Source organism: Carlito syrichta, unplaced genomic scaffold, assembly GCF_000164805.1.
Source record: "Carlito syrichta isolate Samal-C Ts95f unplaced genomic scaffold, Tarsius_syrichta-2.0.1 Scaffold314333, whole genome shotgun sequence".
Classification (NCBI taxonomy): domain Eukaryota; kingdom Metazoa; phylum Chordata; class Mammalia; order Primates; family Tarsiidae; genus Carlito; species Carlito syrichta.
The window spans coordinates 685304-707888 of NW_007258429.1; the positions used below are offsets into that span (position 1 = coordinate 685304).

At 38.8% G+C, this 22585-nt stretch overlaps 1 protein-coding gene across 1 annotated transcript in view; it reads right to left on the bottom strand.

Moving 5' to 3' along the window:
• Positions 1-22573, bottom strand: part of LOC103273992 (MAM domain-containing glycosylphosphatidylinositol anchor protein 2-like) — a 647680-nt gene extending 625107 nt beyond the window's left edge. Inside the window, exon 1 of the mRNA XM_008071450.2 lies at positions 22238-22573. Coding sequence (XP_008069641.1) covers positions 22238-22517 — 280 coding nt within the window. The 5' untranslated portion in view covers positions 22518-22573. The remainder of the gene's footprint in view (positions 1-22237) is intronic.
• Positions 22574-22585: the final 12 nt, after the last annotated feature.

Genomic DNA, 22585 nt, shown 5'->3' on the forward strand with positions numbered 1-22585 from the left:
CACACATAAATACACACACATATTCTATTGGTTCTAGTCTCTGGAGAACTGACGAATACAGAGGAGAAAATTTGAGAGCAATGAATAAGCATATACAAAGACTTCGAGGCGGGAAAGATTTTGAGCTTTGTGAGACGAAATAAAAATCATTATGTCTCCACCACAATGCTCAAAGAATGAAGCAGTTCAACAGGAAGCAGCAGAGTGGGCAGGGCCATCTCTTGAATACATGATCATGACAGAAGTGTCTCACATTTGTCTTCAGAGGAACAAGAAATCACTGAAAGGTTTTAGAAGCATAGGAGTGACATAATTTTTTTTTTTTAAGTCATGCAGGCTTGATGTGTGAATGTGTGTATAGAGCACGTGGAAGGGCTGTTCACAGAGGAAGTGGGGAGACTAGTTAAGACACGACTGCATTCAGGGAGACAAGATAGAAAAATGGCGTAGGCTAGGGTGATAGCAGTGGTGAATCTGAGGCATACTTTCCGGGGCTGCTCCCCAAATAAAGGTGATGGTCTTGTTTGGGGACCACAGAAGGCAGGCCAAGCATCATCCACTTGCAGGTGGATGATATGAACAACTCTGTAGACCTGGACGACTTAAGGAGAGTGGGAAGAGGAGGAGAAAGAGTTAAGCAAAGATACAGTCCAGCTTTTCACATAATAATTTTGATGACTTTGAGCCCTCTGAGTGCAAATGTAAAAGAGTTAGTTACATATCTGGGTCTGAAGGCATGATATAAAGTATACGTTTGAAAGTTGTCAGATGGAGATGGCATTTAAATTGCCTAAGGGGGTGCGTGATCATGAGGAAAGAGAAACAAGGACAGAGCTCTGAGGATCTTTATTACCAGGTGACTAAGAAGAAGAGAAAGAACTAGCAAAGGATATAGAAAAGCATTATCTAGCAAATAGATTTCTCTCTTGGAAAGCATTATTTTCTTTTACTTAAACATACCATCAGTAAATCTCAGTTTTTGAATGAGAAAGTTTATTTACACAAAACTTAAATATGGCCCATATTCCTCTCATCTATTATTCCTGAGAACAAAATTTTATGTAGACATTATAAATTATTCACAGAGAAACCTGAACTTTCATTATACCTACAGAACAAGCAATAAAAGTATCAGATAACACATGAATGTTCTTAAATTTTATATGAATAAGATTAACTCCAATGGAGGAAAAACCTAAAAGCAAGTTTCCTTTCCCTGAAAAACAATAATTTATTCAACATTTATAATATGTATATGTTCTAAAATATAATTAAACTTTGATTCACATTGTAACAAACTTACAAAGATAGCATCAAAATTGTCTCAGGATTCTATAATTATTTCCTGAGGTAAAATAAGTTCCATAAAACGTCAGCAAGCTGGGCAAATGAATGTTGGGTAAGAAAATAGTACCTAATAATTGTGTAGTAATTTCTAAAGTTGCAAAGATCTTTTCAATGTCCTCCCACAAACAGGTATTTCTCCAGCAATTTATAAATGATATTGGAAAAAAATATTTCACTTTTAATTTGTTCAAAAAAATTAAAAAATGAATAAATGTAAATCAGACTCAAATCATGATTTCAAAATCTATAAAGAATTGGCATGTGTGGCGATATTCTTACACACCACAGGGAAGTAGCTGAAAGTCTGAGTCAGATTTAGGCTAAAGTACTGTCTGACAAACCATCTTATCTCCATTTTTATCCCTCTAACGATCAAAAGGCTATTCATGGAGCCATTGGTGGGTATGCATGCTATCCTGGCGGAACTTCCATACCTATAAGAATCTTAGATGGACAAGAAATAATGCTCACCATAAGAAGATTTGGAATTGCCATAGTTAAGTTCCTTTAAAATACAAAACCTCATTTCTGAAGAACACAAGAATTCAGGGAACAAGAACAAGACAGCAGCAAATGATTTTCCCTGGAGAACAGACTTCCTTCATCAAGAGAATACTGTGGAAACAACAGCTTTTGCTGAGACTTGCTGAGACCTAGGACTGAGATTATTCTTGAGCTTTTCATAATTCTGTTTATGCCATTCCTAGATGAATTGGGATGGTATACCAGAAGAAGGTGTATGCAATGTTTCAGGTGTTTGAGAGGTTGGGGAAAGTCATAATTACAAAGACTTAAAAACTGGATTGTTATTCCTAGAGGACATTCAAGCATATGACAACGACAATGGAAAGCTGACACTGATTTATTACTGTGGTAAGCAGAATAAGGCTCTCACTCCCACCTAAAAGGTCCATGCCCTAATCCGCAGAAATTGCAAATATGTTCGGCCGCAAGGAAAAGAGGAGTTATGCTAACAGATATAATTAAGGTTGCTAATCGTCGATCTTAAGATAGAGAAAACATTCTGAATGATCAGGGTAGGTCCAATGTACTCACAAGCATACTAGAAGGTACAAGACAGGAAGAAAATCATGCACAACAAAGGGAGATAAGAGGATGGAAGAAAGGCACAGAGAGATACAATGTTTCTAGCTTTGGAGATGAAGAAAATAGGCCATGAGCTAAGATAAATTATGAGGGCTGTAGAAGTTGAGAAGGACAAGGAAAAGTTGAGAAGGACAAGGAAATGGATTTCTCTTAGAACCTTCAAAATGAAACAGCTATGCTGACCCCTTGATTTTAGCCCACTGATTCTCGTGTTAGACTTCTGACCTATAGAGAGAATTAGTATTGCTTTAAACCACTATGTTTGTGGAAATATGTTTCAAATGTAATAGAAAATTAATACAATCACCGATTTAAGGTGAAGTGTGATAGCCAAAGCATCTCCATGACAATAAATGAATGGAACCTCATCTCCTGCAAACGCTGTTAAAAAAAATAATAATCCTTAGAATCAGATAAACAACTTAATTATAAGAGCAGAGCTCTGGACACTTGAATTCCTATAAAGTCTGCTACACCAAAACAAGGATCCAAATTGGGCAGATGAGAACACTTGGAGATAACATTTGGTTTGATGCATTCAACAAACTTAATCGGCAGGTTGCCATGGATGCTTTGTGCCCAGCGAAGTCTCTGCTTCCTGCTTCTTCCCTGCTTGAAGACAATGCAAGAGGACAAAAGTCTCACCCAGGATTTGTCACTGCCTCGTCCCCTGGCCAACAGGCTAATAACTATGGTTAAGTCACAACTGGTTGGAGAAGTACTGAGCCTGCAAAGGGAGAAAAGGGTCAAAGGCCTAAAGGAGTCACACAACCTAGCCAACATGTGCCAGTAGAGTCAGTAGAATAACTTTGGGATTAATTTTAAGGATGTTGGGTCAACAGGAAATAAACCATAAAGTTGAATAACTGAGAGTTTATTAATGCAGAGACCTCTGCCTAGCAAGACAACATATTTCTCCCTTAGAATCTACCCCCAACTCTCCTACTGGTAGCCAAACACATAACCAGGGTCATAACCCAGCCATGAAGGTACTAAGACAACCAAGGAACAAAAGAGGAAGAATAAAGACTACACTCTGAAGGAGACAAATTTGATCAATAAGTACTAGGAAGAGCTCAAAGACTGTGATTCAGCCAATGAGCACCAGAAGGACTATAAAATATTGTGATTCTAAGAGTGCTAAATTAATAAGAGAAGGGATATAAAGTTGGATAAGGGAGAAGTTTTTGATGTGGGAGTACTCGCCCAGGATACAGGATTTAATAACATCCTGGTAAGGACCCCAGGAAATGATGCAATAATATTGTTAGGATAGCTTGGTAAACTGTGCTCATTTCACTGCTTACTTTGTGAAACAGAAATACTAGAAATGTCATGAGATGTAGGAAAAAAGCAGATAAAGTAACAGAATGTATTTTATTCCAAGTAAGTAGATGAATCTGTGCGATTATACTAACTTTCTTTTATTAACTTTTATATTAATCTGCTAGGGGTGCCATAACAAAATACCACCAAGTGAGTGGATTAAATAATAGAAATGTATTTTTTTTCATAATTCCGGAGACTGAAAGTCCAAGATCAAGGTGCCAGCCTGATTAGATTTTTCTGGAGGCCTCTCTCCTTGACTTTCATAAGGCCGTCTTCCCGCTGTGTCCTCACATGGCATTTTGTCTGTGTACATACTCTCCAGTTGTCTCTTCTTCTTCTTTTAGGACCACTGAGTCCTATCGGATTATGGCTCCATGCTTATGACTTCAATTAACTGCAATTACATCCTTAAAGGTTCCATTTCCAAACACAGTCACGTTGGAGGTTAGTGTTACAACTCCAAAAATTTGGGGTGGGGAAAACAATTCAGTCCATAACAACCCTTTTGGAAATCAAATACATTAATGACAATACATGATTGCAATAGAAATACAGTGTGTGACAATGGGGCATTTTTAAAACCTTACGAAAACAATGAGTTATTTGTGGAGAAGAGTCTGAATACTGTTTCATTATCACCTGGCTCTCTAGGAAATGTAGCTAAGCAAAGCAAACAATATACTGTTATCACAGAGTGAGCAACACTAAACATTTTCTTAAAAATTGAGTGAAGTAAGAAAGTCTACATATATGCAAGTATACTACTTAAAGCCAGAAAAGTCACCAGCTGACCCTGTCTGCACTAGTGAAAGGGGTTCCCTACATTGCTGAGGACAGGACTGTAGTGATGTCAATACAGAACTGGATTCCCTGGCAGAAATGAAAATGGCAAGATTTCTAACAGAGAGAGGACCCTGGAAATGCTAAACCATCAGAAGTAATGTTGGCACAACTATCATAACAAGTGGCATAGTTGGCGTGGCAGCCAGAGTGAGGGTGTTCTCTAAAATGTCTATTGCCTCCACACCTAGTAATGACAACAAATCAAAGATGATATTGCATTCTGAGAAAACAGAAGGTATCAATATCACCGTTAAAGACCTAAGGAAGGGAGATGCCTCCAATATACCCTCCACTTTATTCACCGGTCTTGTGGCTACAACAATCAGATGGAAGCTAGAAGTTGGAACTGGACTACAAAAATTCAGCCAAGTAAAAGCTCCAATTACAACTGCAGGGTCAGTTGTGGTATCTTTGCTATAATGGCACAATAGATTAATATAACTTTAGGTCACAGTACTAGGTAACTGATTAGCAAAAACGTTATTTTCCATCTCTACCAAAAAGGACAACCAAAAGCAGTTCTCATTCACATGGACCAGACGACAACATAAGTCAACCATCCTGATGCAGGACTACAATAACTTTTATTTCCTACCCCATAATAAAGTCTGAAATAATCTGAATTTATGGATATTAGGAAGAACACCACATTGGTCCATTATATCAATGACATCCTGTTAAGTGGTCCAGATAAGCAGAAAGTGGCAAGTACTTTGGAAGCCATGGTAAGACACGTGCTCTGAGGATGGAAAATAAATACCTTAACAGTGAAAGTTTTAGGAGTGTAAGACCTGAGTTATGGGAAGGCAACCTCTCCAAAAAGAAAAGGACAAATTATTGTGCATTCCAAAGTAAAGGACAACCTTCTTCAGTCCCCCAAAAAAGACAAATTATCTCACACCTCATCAGTGAAAGTTTTAGGAGCACATGACCTGAGTTATGGGAAGACAACCCTCCCAAAGAAAAAGACGAATTATTGCACATTCCAAACTCAAAAACAACCTTTCAAAAAAAAGGACAAATTATCTCACACAGTCCATCAATATGAAAGAAAAACAATCCTAACAGGCCTCTTTAGATTAAGGAGAGAACATATTCTATGCTGGGAGTATTGCTCTGACCTATATACCATGTGCCACAGATGATGGTTTGGGGTGGGGATAGGACCACCAAAGATTTTAAAGGAGTTTCTGATTCTACTGAAGAACTCAAGCTTGAGCCCAACAAACTCCTAAGTATAAGAAATATCTTTAGCATTAAAGACACATGTAAAGTTTATGGCAAGTTACAGTTGGAAAATCACAAGGTAGACACCTGAAACTTTTGAGCAAGCCCATGCTATTTGAAATAGAGAACTGCAGATCATTTGAAAAACAGTTTATAGTCTACTACTGGGAACCTGTTTGGGCATGATGTCTAAAACAGGCTATTAAGAGACGATGGTGTCAAAAATGCCCAGTATATGTTAGGTTCTGTCAGCCAAGTCATAAGATCAAGCATGTCCTATAGCAATCCATTAGCAAAAAATGGTGCATTTGAAACCAAGCGCAAATAGACAAAGAATGCACAAGTCAGCTATGTGCAGAGGTGGCCCACATCCATTCGTCTTCTCTGTTACACTGACTCATTCTCCTCAACTCATACCTGTGACTATATGGGAAGTCCCTATAAACATCAAGTCACGCCAGGTTGCCAGAAGGGTAGCGCTACATATGGTACAAACATGATAGATACTGCACCTGCCTTGCAGCCCCACTAAGAGGCTCCTTCAAAGACAGTAGTGAGGAAAATCCACCCAACAGACAGAGCTTCGGGGATCATGTACTTTGTGTGGAAAGAGTAATGGCTGAAGTAAAACTATAGATCACCTCGTTGATAGCAGTGAATAGCTTGGCTGTTTGTTGACTGGAGGCCTGAAAAGATAAATAACAGGAGATCAGGAACAATAACTCCGGGGAAGACCATGCAAATGTACCTCCAATAAGAGCGGGCAAAAAGTCGACAGACCTTTGTACCATGTCACTGCCCCCAAGAGAACATCCACCACAAAGAGGTGTGTGGTCACTTGAATTTTTTAAAGAAAGTGGTCATTCCTTCAATTCTATAAGCCCTCCCTTAAATGTAAACGTAATACTATTCCCATAAAATGGTTGGACCTACAATCCCCTTCTTTCAACCTAGATGGACTGTTGTTTCTACCTCAAACAATAGACTACCACAGAATTGATACATGTGACTTCCAAGTTAATGTCCCAAGAGATGGCTCCTATTCTTTTGAGACAGTTGTTTTTAGAATACTGTCATCAAGCTGTGAGAAAGCCTAAACTATGGAGAGTTCATATGGGTAGATCACATGTAAGTGTTCTACCCTCAATCCAGCTGAGGTCCTGGCAGTCAGCCAGAATCCGTGAAGATTCTATGTGGTTCGTGAAGATACCTCCAGGTGAAGCCAGCCTCCAGATTTCATGTCACCCTCCACCTTCAAGTCTTCCCAGGTGAGGACCCATAAATTATGGAGCAAAGTCATTCTGACTATCTCTTGTATGAAGTCCTGACCCATATCCAGCATTTGGTAGAAAAGAAGGTAAAAATATTTTTTCTAGGTTGGGTGCAGTGTCTCACACACATAATTCTAGCATTTTGGGAGGCCACAATGGGAGGATCACTTGAAGCTAGGGGTTCAAGACCAGCCTGGGCAACATAGCAAGATATCTCTACAAAAAAAAAAAAAAAGTAAAAGAAAATAACTTTTCCTTTAATTAGGACATCTCTGAAGGTCCATCTCAACTCCACAGTATCCCATCCACTCAGCTAAGGACTCTATTGCAACAGAATCAGAGCTCACCTTCTCTCTCTGCTCAACCCAGGTTCCCTTTTTCTATATAGGTTTTCTTCCTTAGAGCACTCTCTAATAGACCACCTGTATGTAAATCTTCCTCTCAAGGTCAGTTTCCTGGAGAAGTCAACCTATGATATGCAACACTGCATTTGGCCTTGACCTATTCTCATAACCTGAAGGTCTCTCTTTTCCAGTGTTAACTATAATTCTGTTCCTTCTGATTCTATTTCCTTAGACAAAGATCATAACTAGGCTAACACGTTTGTTCCTACCCATGCGACTTCAAGTCCAATCCTCTGGAGCAGAGCACAATAGTGTGCTGGATTCTGTTTTACTACTTTTATTATTTGCTTTATAAATAACCTTCCATCTGTGAAATGGTATTTCATTAACAATGTGAAAACCTCTGCAATGTCATAATTGTTGGGGGACTGACAATTATATGAAATGAATGAGAAGCAGTAAATAGTTAAGTCAACAGAAAACATTCTTGAGCATATTTAAAATAATCTTTTTAAAAATCTATATTAACTTTTGTCACAACCAAAAACTTTTAGATGGCATTTTCAGGCTCATAAGACATTTTGTCCCTTATTTTGTTTAAAAATAGCTATTATAGCTTTTATGGTCATTCGACCAAATTATGGTTAATTGTTAATATTGCATAATATTCAATTAAACAGGAAACCATAATATATACATGCAATTAAATCTCAGGTCTATAAGTGTATAACTCAATGATTAAATTATCATCTACCTTCACCTAAAATAGAGCATGCATCTAAGATATTATGAAATGCAAAAGTGTAAGTGGAGAAGGACATAAAAACATGGTGTTCTTTATTCTCTAAGTAATCCCAAATACAGCATCAAATGTGGATGCAGTAAAACTATAAAATCTATTAAACTCTTCTGAACTTGGATTTGACTCATTTCTTACTATATTCCTTTACAAAGGCTTGAAGTTCAATCTCAATTTTTTTTTTTACAAGACACATGATGGCCCCAGCACTTGAAAATATTATCTACTACGCAGCCATAAAAAAGAACAAAATCATGAATTTCGCTGCAACCTGCATGGAACTAGAGTCTATAATACTGAGTGACCTCTCACAAAAAAAAAATTCGAATATCACATGTTCTCACTCATATAATGAACCTTGAACATCCAATGCAATACTATGAGAAAATGACGGATGGTACTGGGAAACTATGGGGGGGAGGGGGATGGGATTAACAGTAGCAAATATCTGTCGGGGGATGGGAAAACACTTCTTATCTACAGGGTGCCTGAATGAAACGTCATTGTACACCTAACCCTTAACTGTACCCCACAAAACCATAATAAAAAATACTGATTAATGAAAGAAAAAAAAAAAAAAGAAAATATTATCACAATTTTCAGTGTGCGAAAAGTCACATCTCACTTGTTTCAAGTATTTGTTTCAGGTATTAAGATGTCACTATTTAAGGAAGAAATTCACAAAATCGACCCTTCCCCATTTTCAAAATAGAGAGGTTTGGCTTTAAAATACAATAACAGTTATACTACAGAATTAATGAATTCCCAACTGTGAAATGTGAATGTATAATGAATTTCAGGGCACTGCTCTTGCAGCCAGACTGAATTAGGAGTTAAAGTTCTAAAGACTCAATTGCCTCTGAAAATTTGAGGGGGGGATGGTTATCAGTTAAAGAAAACATCAGCTGCTTAGAAATGCATGGCGCTACAGCTGAATATAATACCTTTCCTGTTCTCTCTTGAAATGGTTTCCTATTGAAGCAGTTTCTGTATCAATCACACAATAGCCAGAATGGTACAGGGTTATACTATAAGACACAATAACAGCATTCAAACGCATAGGAAAAAATGACTTTTATAGTAACAAATACTGTAGCTAAAAACCTAAAACAAATCACTAAGCTGCACTAATTTGTAAGCTTTGAGGTTTGAGGAACTCACTGGCAGCTAAGAGAAGGGCAGAGCTTGCGTTCAACTGTCCTCTTGAGCATAACAAGATTTTCAAGAAAAGAAATCCGCTGATAAAGCCTCCTCAATTAACTCTGTGCAAAAAATACCCAAGCAATTCCCTGGAGGGAACTCAACAAAAATCAGGCCAAATATGACATTTAACTATCAATCATACCAAGGCCAGTGATTGTTAATCAGCCTGGGGAAAAATAAAGTAGTGCACCTGACAGTGGTTATTTTTTATAAGCACATGCCAACTATTTTACATAGAGGAATATTAACTCCTTCTGCAGAATATGCAGTAGAGTAATTTCTTCATTTTTACAGGTTACTAATTATAAATAAGTTTAAAATATTCTATCACTCCAGAAATAAAATTATACAAGAGAGTCCTCAGTATGAGAATTTCAATACTAAAAAGAAAAGAATATATAACCATATCTTTCTTTTCCAAGAAAAAGAAAAAGTGCTGACATTAGCTATCTATATATATTTCTCAAGCAAAAAACTAAAATGTGTTGCCCAAATTGCATTTTAAATATGTACCGCTTGAGATAAGTTTCATTCATGGAACAATGTGACTTACCTAACCTGTATATTTCAATCACAGTAAGTATAAGCATATATATATATATATATATCTGAATATAATTTCAAGAATGCATATAAGAATATATACAAACATTTTTTACATACATTTCAAATTTGACTCTAAATTAAGTCACCACCATCTGGTGGTAATTAAAACTTCATAAGTTTCAGATTTTGCATCTATCTCATTCAAGCTTAGTGTATGATATAATGTATGAAAACTTCTAATACAAGGTGTGGCATATAGTTGGCACCTGATAAATGGCAATTATTTTATGAATAATTACTGCATCCTATGTTTAATTATTTTCAATAATAGATGGAAAACATGAAAGACATCCAACTCACTTAAGTTTGGCTTGTGCATGTACTTTAGAATCCAGGCATAAATACAGACACCTCTGATGTGCTAACTTCTCACTTAAAAAGGATAAATACCACTATAAAGACCTAACCGAACTATGGGGGTGGTCTTCTAAGTATACAAGTGACACTAAGCTTCAAATGTGCACATCACTGTAATGCAAGTAAAATAAATCCCACGTGTATTGCTGTTATGCAACTAAAAATATTTTTTCTTTTGTCAACCTCAAAAAGAGAAGGAAAGGGAAGTTAAGTGAGTTTCTAGAGGTAATGTTGTAAACTCATGAACAATGCAAATATGAATGTGTCACAAAAGATACTTAAAAAAAAATAAGTAAATGTGAGGTGAGAGATTACATACCCTGCCAACACTGAATCAGAGTCAGCTTTACAAGGGAAGTAGGAAAGCCACTTGAGTTTAGCATAAATCATGTTTTTCTACTGCTCCATACACTTTATAAATACACATGCTTGCATACACACACATGCTCATATATACATATATAGCTAATATATGTATATGAATATATTTACTGTATATATACATATATTCTATATACAAATACATATTTGTAGTATGCATGCATTTATACGTGTGTGTATGTGTGTGTGTAACTTTAGCTATTCCCACTTCTCTGAAACTAGAGAGGTGGCTAGACATAAGGGCTTCAAAGTGCTTCTTTGCACAAGTAAGCTTAGAGAGTTAGAAGAATGAGGAGTTTCCATGATGACAGGAAATAAAGCAAATGCATTTTGAAATATTAATCAAAATGATATAATGATAACAGAGTTCAACAGCAAAATCACAGTGAGAAAGAAGAAGGCCACTTTCAACTCCAGCTGCTGCAATTGGAGGGATGTTTGACAGCGAGGCACAGGAAATAATCAAAGAATAAGCAGCCTCTGAGTAACAAGACATTATTTCAGGCCGTAGTCCACTGGGATTTATTCCTGTCTTGGGGAAAGACTGGGAGGTTTCTAAACCCCAATTTTCACAGTGATGATGTCATCATGTAATTCACAAGATTGTAGGGAATAGTCATAATACAAGAGAGTTGCACCTCCTTAGACCAGTATTATTTAAATGAATCTATGCCTGACAAAGAAAGAACAAGATTAGTCAAAGATTGAGCTTTCGTTAATTGTGGACTAAGACTGAAAACTCTTTAAAAAATGAATATAGAGCTCTATTGCAAGGAAAGAGTATAGGTGGCATAAACCAGTGTGAAAAGTATAAGTGACTCAAAGGGTAAAAAGAATTACAACACTGTAAGTTCCCCACACAGAAATGAGTTCCTTTCCAAAAATATTCCATAAGTCCAATTTGTTTGTAAGTCCAACAAAGTCGACCTAGATATCCAAGTAACACAATCTGCTATGTAATACTGTACTGCCATAGGTTTATAATACTTTTCACACAAATAAGTAAAAAGCAAACACTATAAAATAAAAAAGCATTTTTATTCTTAAAGTACAGCACATAACAATGTACGCCAGACACGTGAACTAGCTTTCGTGACTGAAAGTTTGCAACTTGAAGGCTCATATGTAAGGAACTTACTCTAATGGTGTAGAGTAAGCCACTCAGAACAAGGAACAAGCTCAGAACCAGGATAAGTACATTAACTATACCACATCCTGATAATAACATCACTAATTCGGCAGTATCAAGGTAAAACTGGCAACTGCAAAACTACTTGATGGTTATACGAGGGGAGTACCCCAAATCCCGTAGTTTATTTATAAAAATCTGATATTTATTCTTACATGTTTAAACTTTAGTCACCTTCAAAGTAATCTCCGTTTGGTGCAATACACCTATCGAGATGCTTTTTCCACTGCTCAAACAGCTTTTGAACTCCGCAATTTTCATGCCTTCTAGTGCTTCTGTCATTTTTTTGTTTCACCTCTTCTGCATTGGCAAAACATTTCCCTTTGAGGATTTTTTTCATCTGAGGAAACAAAAGTCATTTGGGGGAGAGATCTGGTGAATAGGGAGGGCTGGGCACAGGAGTAAGTTGTTTTTGGTCAAAAACTGCTGAACACTCAATGCAGTGTGGGAAGATATGCTCATAAATCATCCATCATGAAATGGGTAAATTCATTGAAAGGATTTAAAAAAAAAAAACCCACAACAGTGCTAGCTTGTACACTAATGCTGATGAGCTTCTACAACACTTACCTAATCCTATAATACAAGCTCACTCTCCAAAAATAATTCCAGTTTTGTTTTTTTTTTGCCCTCCCCCCGCCCCCGGATCTGTGGCTATTATAGAGTCCACGGTGTATATATACTTAAAACAGCTTGTTGGCAAAGTCTATATTGTTCATGTCACATAATGGAGAAATTCTTCTCAATTGATAATTCTGTTGTCTTTTATAGTCCTGAGTAAAGATTGCCTTCTGGTTTGGTTAAAGAGGTACCGGACTAATATGCTGAACTAATATTGAGCTAATATTCTGACACTCAGAAGACTAACCTAATTAAGCAATTTCAGTCATCTAGTTAATCACATGATTAGAAATTATTGAAGAGAACTACCTTTCACCCTCAAAAAATAGAAAATCAGTGTTTCCCAAGGAACATTCAAATGCATTATGCATAAATGCTTTCTTCTGTATGTGGAAGTTACTGTTTAATGCTGAGTAAGGTCCCACCTAGCTTTTTCAGTTAATTTAAATTTAATTTTAAATCTTTAAAGATGTGTCACATGAATAAATGAGTAGTTGAGAAATAGCTTTTTGGGGTCAAAATTAGAAAATATTGCACAGTAAGTTGGGGATAACCTTATATCATGATTTATTCTTATTTTCTGTTTTTATTTATAAATGACCAATTATAAGTACTCTTACAACGATATCCTGAGGGTTTTTCCCATTTGAGTGGATAATTTTCATGTAATGCTATTCTTCAATTAGTCTTTAAATGGAGGATATCAAGAATATTCTTGCTCCTTGATACACAACCAAAACTAATACATAATTGAACACACAGGTACACTTATATAAGCATGCATTGAACCACGACCATAAAGTTTAGGTTACACGAATGTTCTCTGGAGCTCTTAAATGAGGGAGGATACCCTCTCCCTGCCAACAACCACCATTAAGGAGTAGAAAGAGAAACCTCAGGGATATGTGGATTAAGAGAGGAAGACCACCCCTAAGGGTCACTGCCAAGTACATGTGCATGTAAAATACCAAACAACATAACATTTTCATGCATATGTTAATATCACTTATAGTGTTTAAAACACACCACTTGAGTCACTTTCCACTAGACTGACACAGTCAGAATATTTTTTTCCAGAAAATTTTTATTTAATCTTTGTTACTTCCTAGCCCCTTATTTTGTTCTAAAAACTACGTGGCAGTCCCATGATTAGGTTCAATTGGCAGAGTGCACTTTTTTTAGAATAGTAAGAAAACTCTCCGTCTCTCCCTCTTCTACTCCACTTTCTTAATTCTTATAACCACACTTTTTAAATTCTTGCTATTATTATTTACATTTCCTCTATAGGTTAGTTTGCTCTCCTAAGACTTTACTAGATGTGGAAGCTGAGGGCCAGAGATGAAGATCTTTGCCTGAGGTAACACAGTAAAGCAGCAACTGAACAAGAAGAAAGCCCAAGTTACCCAACAGTTTTCAACTATATCATACTGCTTTGCATGAAATAGAAATGATCATGTAAGCATACATCTCTCTTTTCACAAGGGCAATACATTCATCTCAGTGGCTGTACATTTGCAAAGAATAACATGATTTTTTAAATTATTCTGAACCTATAGTCTGCAGCTTTTAAGCAAGCAGTTCTTTTTAGCAATCTGAAAAGTCTTTGAGTTTACCTCCAAAAGGAGCTGATATGGACATTCCAAGCTTCCCAAGTTCGCCTGGATCTGGAGACAGCTCAGATTCCCACCTTTAAAGACAACGACCCTATCTTCTGAAGAACACATCAGTTAGCTTCACATTGAACTCACGTCACCTGAGAATCCTGATGTACATAAACTTCTGGGCAATTTCCAGAGTACCATTCAATAAAATTTATTTCAGAGACCTACAGACATTTGGAAGGGAATGGCACAGGTTAAAGGACGGATGCATCTTTCTAGTTGGGGCAAACATTAGATAAATTGTTTAGACTTTGTTTCACACCCATTCCAGGGTACTTTTCCTCCACTTAGGGTCCATTCTATAGGAAAGTCTTTTCCTTCCTCTTTACCTATATCATACCAACTCCCTTTCAAGGTCTCACTCATGAGGTACCAGGTTTTTCGAGTCTCCTACAGTCAAAATTGCTACCGTAATTGCTCCCTCATCTGGCACCAACATCTGTGTATTTCTCATAGCCTTAATTTATTTGTCTTTCCCTTTGTTTTTGTCTCCTCAATTAAAATAGCCTGTATGAGTTGACAGCCCTTACTACATAACTGCATGCATGATCCATATCAGTTATACATTAATTTATTGGACCTTAACCTAACTCTGTCTAACGCCTGTGTAGAATTCTCATGGATCACAATTTCTAAAAACTTGCATGCCTTTCTCAAGAATCATGTATCCTTCTTAGGATATTCATAGCTACCTCCGCCTCTGCCTGCTCAGTAAGAAGTCCACCTGAGGTGAGGTATGACTCAGTTACACTCGGGAGTGACAGACAGTGTCCCAATGCTTAACTGTGCCCCTCCCCCTTTCCTTATGTGCCCAAATCACACAATTAATCACAAGGAAGAATAATATGGCCCAGAGTGACCACAGCCTCTATTCATGAGCCCCTTACCCCCTCACCTTTCCCTTTCAGGATGCCAGAAAAATCTCCCTGAAGATGTCCTTCAGTCAGACAGTTGATATTTCTTTCTTTTTTATTCTGTTTGATGCACTCTAGAAGAGTTTGAGTTACTTCAGGAAAAAAGATACGCTTTTGCTGTTTTGCCATTACTTACAGGGCAGATACATTTTTCTACCAGCCTTTACTTCCTACTTCAATTCTTTCAGATCTCAGCTACCTTTTGTGCTGTATATTAGGACTTTGAGATGCCTAGCTGTGAACAAACCCTTCCTCTTTCAGGCAGACATGTTCCTCTTTCCACAGAATCTCTCAATTATTTTTTTGCTCCCACCATTCTCATTACAACAAAGTAAAACAGGAGATATACGGCTTGAAGATACAGTAACATGTCACATACTTGATCCCAACTTTCAAATACACAATAGCCCTTAATGTAGATTTGACCAGGAACAGATAGAAACTGATGTTGCTTATTTTTATGCAAAGTTGTAAAGGCAACATACTAAAAAACAGAAAGAATAAGTTACGTCATAATTTCTACTATGTTTCATCCTATTATAATAGGTTTTTATGTTATAAACTTGCAGTGACTATGTAATAGGCAAAAAAATTATGTTGCTAATAGTTGAAACCCTCTTCTGTGTGGATAACTCCTGGATAATATATAATTTTGATTATGAAATATAAATCATCATTCTTCTTACACAATTCAATTAATAACATCAACAGAAAAAGAATTTTTTAAAATGTAAGAATAGAAATGGCATAGTGTCTTGGAAAAGTAGCAAGAAACTGGTATAAAAAGAGTGTAAATGGGATCAGTATATGGTGATATAGTTAGAAAAGAAAATGGAACTGTGCTGGTATAAAAGGGGACTAAGTGCATGCCCCAATGAGAGAGCATGAGAAATTTTAGTAATCTTCCAAAAAATTCATCTAATGTATATGTCTGGGCCCTGGAAAAAAAGAAATTTTGCAAACAGCATAGGAGTTCCATCTGCCTGACAAAATGTGTAAAACTATTGTCTTAAATTAGTGGGATGATTTTAAAATTTCTTTTCACGTACAACTCTATGATTTTACAGGGCCAAAAGATTATTACTTACCAGGATTTAAAAATAAAGATAGAATGCAGTTTTCTATGATTACAATTATTTATTCAGTTTGCTCTAAGTAATGGAGTATTTACATTGACAGTCATTGAAGCAAATAAATAAAATGTCATTTTGTAGGACTACTCAGTTAATGGCAATAGTCATGAAGCTAAAAACATTCAGCCTATTTTTACCTGAAATGCATCAACATAATACCCTGCATATTCTTCTAAAATATCCAAATAGGAGATTAAGGAAGATGTTCATCAATTTAACTCTGAGCTGCTAGCACATTCCCTTACTTAATTTTAGCTGCCAAAGAGCACAAGCTCTGGAACTAAATTCTAGGACTAGGGCAGTATATCTGGCTGTTTGCCATTGTGTTTTTGTGACTTACAAGCATTGAGACCAACTTGTAAGACTCTGTCCATAGCATGAGGACCAGGCCACAGCATGTGAGTGAAGAACTACCTCTATACCTGGAAAGCAACCTGGGACCGTGGTGCCTAACGCGGTCTTAATAAAATATAAACTGAATCCACAAGGCTCATGTTATAACACCAACCCTGCCCAATTGCCTTGAAATATTCCATTGTAAAAGAACACAAAGCACACTTTTTAAGAAAAGTTTGCACCCTGCTTCTCAAGAAAGGTTTAAGGTGTTTCACAACTATAAAACAAAAATCAAAATACTGGTAAAATGAAAACACGACAAATAATCACCAGAGATAATAAGAAATCAAGATCATGGAAAATGCCTCCCTAAAATTCCTTTTGTGACATGTATTCACCAGAATTACCTTATCTCTTAACTTTTCCCTCTCACTCTTTTCTTAACCCTGACACCCTCCCTGATGTATATCACTATAAAGTAACAACTTAGGCTTGATCAATCTAAAATACTTAACAGCCCACTAACGGATTCCCTAGGGACATTCAGGACATAAGCAAGCAGCAATATATAAAATAATCTACCTATTTTGCATGAGAAATCTCAGAAACATAACCAACAAGGACAAAAATCATCCCACGATACAAAAGTGACTGAGAAGTCCAGCCCAGGCACTTTTCCTTAGTGAAGTCTGCCGAAGTGGTGACAAAATGTATGTGAATGTGTAGGGTCAGTGCAGTGAGGAGTGGGAAGAGTGATTAGAGCTGGTTGTATGTAATGACGTTTTAGGTGATTTCTTTTGCTTTTTTTTTCCCCAGCAGGCCTCTGGACTGATACACTGACGTTGGTAAACAAGTTCCCAGGTGATTTCTTTTTAAAGCAGCATTTATTAAAATCATTTCCTCTTTTCTCCTACAGGCTGACACCCTAAATATGGCTCAGTCAAAAGCAGTATCTCATCACAGGGCCTCTCCAAACCCAATCTGGATAAAAGCCACAATCAGTGTACGTTGGGATAACTTTGCTATGAGAATGGCAATATCCTGGGACTGGCTATAATGGTCGATCGATTTCCATAGCTTCCTCATCCTTTCAAATCAATCTGTCCATCCAGATTCAAACCACAGACAGCCTAAAATACTCCCAAAGCCTTTTTATCTCACTTATCTCCTTGTTCTTAATTCCACTAAGTCATTTCTGTCCAGCTACTGCCCGGAGTGTCATTCATAAATTGTATGAGAATTACTGATATTACTTGAATTGAGTTAAAATAGCTTGCTATTTTTTTATACCCATGTGTTTATAAACTTGCACTATCTATTGCTTCTAACGCATTATGGAAGCTATTTTTAGATAGTGAATTAACTACTTCAGGACATCAAGTCATTGTTTGATATGATTCATACTAAAACTATTCAGACTTTGTTTGAAGTCTATTCAGAGTTTGTTTGTAGTGGGAATTTGTCTATGCCAATGCAGTCGTAATGTTTAATAACCCTCTTGGATATTAAGGGCATGATGGCCAGAAGTAAAAACACAGTGTGTGTTAATGAAGGCATTCCTTTTTTTCAGCAAGTCAACGGAGACATTTAAAGGAGATATGATTCTTGATTATGCAATTATCAACAGGATCTCTAGAAACACAAACAGCCCAAATGACTTATTACCACAGAATGACTGACAAAGAAAACTTTCAAAACTAGAAAAATGTTTCAGATCACTTACCTCTAGTTCAGTAAACACACACATAGCTGGGATTTACGTTCAGATCCTTGTTCTTATGTCTAATTAGTTATCCTAAACTTAATGCAGTTTGAGTGCAACAAAATTAATAATGCTCAAAATAGATACCAGCTCATTGCTCAGTTAATGACTGTTTAGTTTTCAGTGGTGTTTAATTAGGTAAAAAGAAAATCCAAACAGAATTTTAAAATTCCAAGAACTTTTTTGGAATTTTTTTTTTTTTACTAAAAATACCTTTTAAAATTCGAGAAGTGAGAATCTATAGCTTATGAAAGTGAATTGCTTAAAATGCACAGATATGTATCTCAGAACTCCATTAAGAAGTTTTTCACAGCCTTTCTTTCAAAAATGTTTTCAAATAGTTCAGATTTATGTAATGTCACATCTGATCTGGAATATGCAAGAAATATAAAGGACAAATGCCATTTACAAAAAAAAATGACAGAATTATTGGCAGAATAATAATGAGGTAGTTCAAGAATAATCTCCCTTACCCAACTGCTACGATGTATATAAATCTTAACTACTGTGCAATAATTTACTTAGCAATATTCCAAGGTAAATATCATTAAGTTCTTAGGTCTATAGCAGAACTTTTACACTTAGTACGGCACATGGTTGTCAAACTGATTAAGCATAATAGGAAAAAGATTACAGTACTCAAATCAATATAATTCATGCATTAAAACAAATATTCTCAAGTTAATAAAAAATAAAATCTGAATTTCATGCTCAGGATTTTTCAAAGAGGAAGCAGAAGAGTGATGGGATGGCCTGGTTTTTTCAGGGAAGAAAGATTATAATGATATAGTTCTAAATCACGTAAATAATTTTAGGTTACGATGAAGGGGGTTTGCCTGAGTAACTTAGAAAATGATTTTTATTTCCTCTTGGACTCAGATACTAGAAGACAATATTAAGAAATAATGATTTGTGTGTAGTATGAATGGCTTTATGTCTGGCAAATACAAGCAAATAAAGGAATACAGTCTTTTATGTTAGCAAAGTTCCTATCTAGGTTTTTGAAGTTTCTGTTCATAATTACCCTGCTTTTAAAATTAATCCTTTTCAAAGATACTCATGTGAAATGTTCAAAACACATCTTATAACCTTACACTAAATCTTATCTCTATGTCCTTTATAATTGATGAATTTTTTCACTAAATAAAAGTAAACTCTTACCTTCCCTATAAATGCTTCAGCAAAGAAAATAAAACTAGGTTATGACACGTTATGATCTAAAAAGCCAAAGCAAGAAACTGTAAGTCTATGTCTGCGCTTCTGAGACTTGTGTGTGCATTGAAATCATCACCTGAGGTGAAGAATGTGAATTGCTGGGTCCCACACTTTGAGCTTCTAATTTAGAAAGTATTGGAAGAGCCCAAAAATCTGCATTTCAAACAAGTTCCAGGGTGATATTAAAGCTAAAGATCAGAACCATACTTGGAGAACTCAACTTTTGTAACATATAAGATATATTTGGAAAAGTATTATTTTTCAACCATTTAATAGCTGCAACATTTGTAATGGCCAGGGATGCATATGGATATTTTTTCTCACAAAACCAATTCTATTCCTAGCAATGTGACTAATAAGCACATCGACATTAGAACAGAAGTCAATGAACAAGACCCCCATCTTCATCAGCTCAGTAGCAGAAATACAATTGTTTCCTACGTGTCTCCACGACTAGGCCTTACCCATCCACTGCCCAACATGAGACTTACCAAGACATATCATCTGAGTGACAAAAAGTGACAAGAAAATAGAACCGTGCCTTATTCTAATCAAGGCAGTTCTTGTATTGGCCCCCTGCAATTTCTTTCTCACTCCTTCTTACCCCCGACAGACATACACACACCATCCAAAATAAATAAATAAAAACTCCTTTCAGCTGGAAAGATCTGAACAAATGAGAGGAAAAACACGGGCTTGGACGTGGGATGAGAGAAATTCAGACTCCCCCATCCTAAGGAGCAGCCCCTTGAGAAGGCTCCGTCTCTAGCGTTCTTCCATCCCTAGAATCCCAGTTTTTCTCAGCTAATCAGGGGGCACCAAGGTCCCACAGAGTCACAAAAGCACAGAGAGAATTCCTGCTCTTTGGAGGCCCCGCCTCCTGCTGCCAGTCAGCCTGGAGGTCTGCCAAGAAAGTCAGCATCTCTCTCCTACACAGGCACCCCCCCCACACACACACACCCCCATCACCTCCACCATCAGACTAGCTGTCTTTCATTTGGGAAGGAGGGACTGGGAAGAGGCAAAATCCAAATGCTTAGAGACGGGAGAAAGAGAAGGTTTCTTGGCAGGAGTCAAGAAGGGAACTAGAAAGACAGGAAAGGGGAGTGGACAGGAGCTCAGTCCCCCCGCCCACTCGCCCACCACCACCACCGCCATTCTTCCCCCAGCACTGCTCAGTCTTGGAACAGTGGAGAAAGTAAAGGCTGCGTCCGATCTCTGGCATGCATCACCAAACACCCGCCCACCGCGCACTCCACGTTCCCAGAGAGTCTGAGGACTTCTACATCCACTGGCGGCGGTGGCTACTCTGCACTGGGCTCCAGGGTCTGCAGGGGAAACCCTGACACTTTCACCAATACTCATGCCTTTTGGCCCAGGGGCCGCCAGTGACCTAGCCCTGCCAGCGCTGGAGTTCAAGCACCCCAATGAGACCCAGGGCAAGTGGGTTGGATTTTTAGATGCATGTTCTCTGGATCCTGGGCCAGAGGGGTGAGGCGAGGGGGGCTGTGTGCGAGGGCGCGAGTCTTGGCTTCTTGCTTTCCCCTCAAGGTCTGTCGCTCGAACCTCCTATCACACCTCCAGGACACAAAAGTTATTTGGGGAGCACAGCCTGCTTGTCCCAAGAAAAGACTTACATTTGAGTCCACTAGAAAAGACTGACATTTGAGTCCACTATTAACCAGGGCCTGGGTGTGTGTGTGTGTGTGTGTGTGTGTGTGTGTGTGTGTGTGTGTGTGTGTGTATCGACGGCCAAGGGTGCCAACTGCTGACAGGCAAAGGAACCTGGTTTTGCTTTGGAGGACTTCAGACCCTCCGAATGAACAAGCTTGCCCTGCTCCAGGTGCGAAACCTCCCAGATCTGGATTTTCCAGAGGGGAGCCTGGGATGGTGTCCCAGGTGGCAGGGAGCTGCTGTCCTGCCCTGGAGCTGAGACTCGCACACTTAGGCGTCCGTTCCATTCATACGTTTGCTCATCCATTCACACCAACACGTCCCTTAATTGTGTCTGGCACCAAGAATCTTGCCTGCTATTTTCCCTCTCCCAAGTCAGTGCTCATGGCAACGGCTGGTGCAGAACGCAACTCCACGGTCACCCCACTTCCTGAGGCGGAAAACCAAGGCATGGAGGCATTCACAGAAAAAGGAAAAGGTGGCCAGGAGGAGGCGGGCGGGCGCGGAGACGGGTGGGGGGACTCACGGGGGCCACACTCGAAGCTTCCCTTCGGGCAGGGGAAGCCGCGGCAGCGACCCCGCGGCACCGGAGGAGCCAACCCATTCTTCAATCAAAGCCTTGCCGGCGCTCGGGTCCCCCGCGGGGAGGAATCAAGCGCAAAGCCGCTCGTTCGCACGAGTGCGTCGCGGCCGGCTCGCCCCAACTCCTAGCCCGAGCCGAGGCGCCGGGGGAGCGGCTCGCAGCCCAATCCGCAGCGCGCTCGCTCCCTCCTTACCGCTCCCCGGAACGTGATGAAGTGTTAAGTCCAATGCCACGCCGGGAGGGGCCCCGGCACGGCGCGAGTCGTGCCTTTTTCGCCCGCCAGCCTCTCTCGCCCAAGAATCACAAGGTCACGATCGCGTCGCGATCCCACTCACCGTAGACTCCTTGGCCGGAGATCCCCTCCAGGAGGACTGTCAGCAGCCACACGAGCCCGTACACTAAATCCATCTTCACGTGAACACGGACATATCCAGCCCAGGGGGGACGCGGCGAGACCTTCCGGAGGCCGGCGGCCAGCCAGGCGCGCTCCGCTCGCGCCCGGGCCGCGCCGGGATGCCCGGGAACCGCTCGCCGTAGCAGCAAGCGCCGTCCGTCCGTCCTTCCCCGGCGGCGGCCGCCAACGGAGCGCAGGAGCCCCGCACGCCGCACACTCATGCACACACACACGCGCACACACGCGCACGCCCCACGACACCCTGACACACACACACACACACACACAC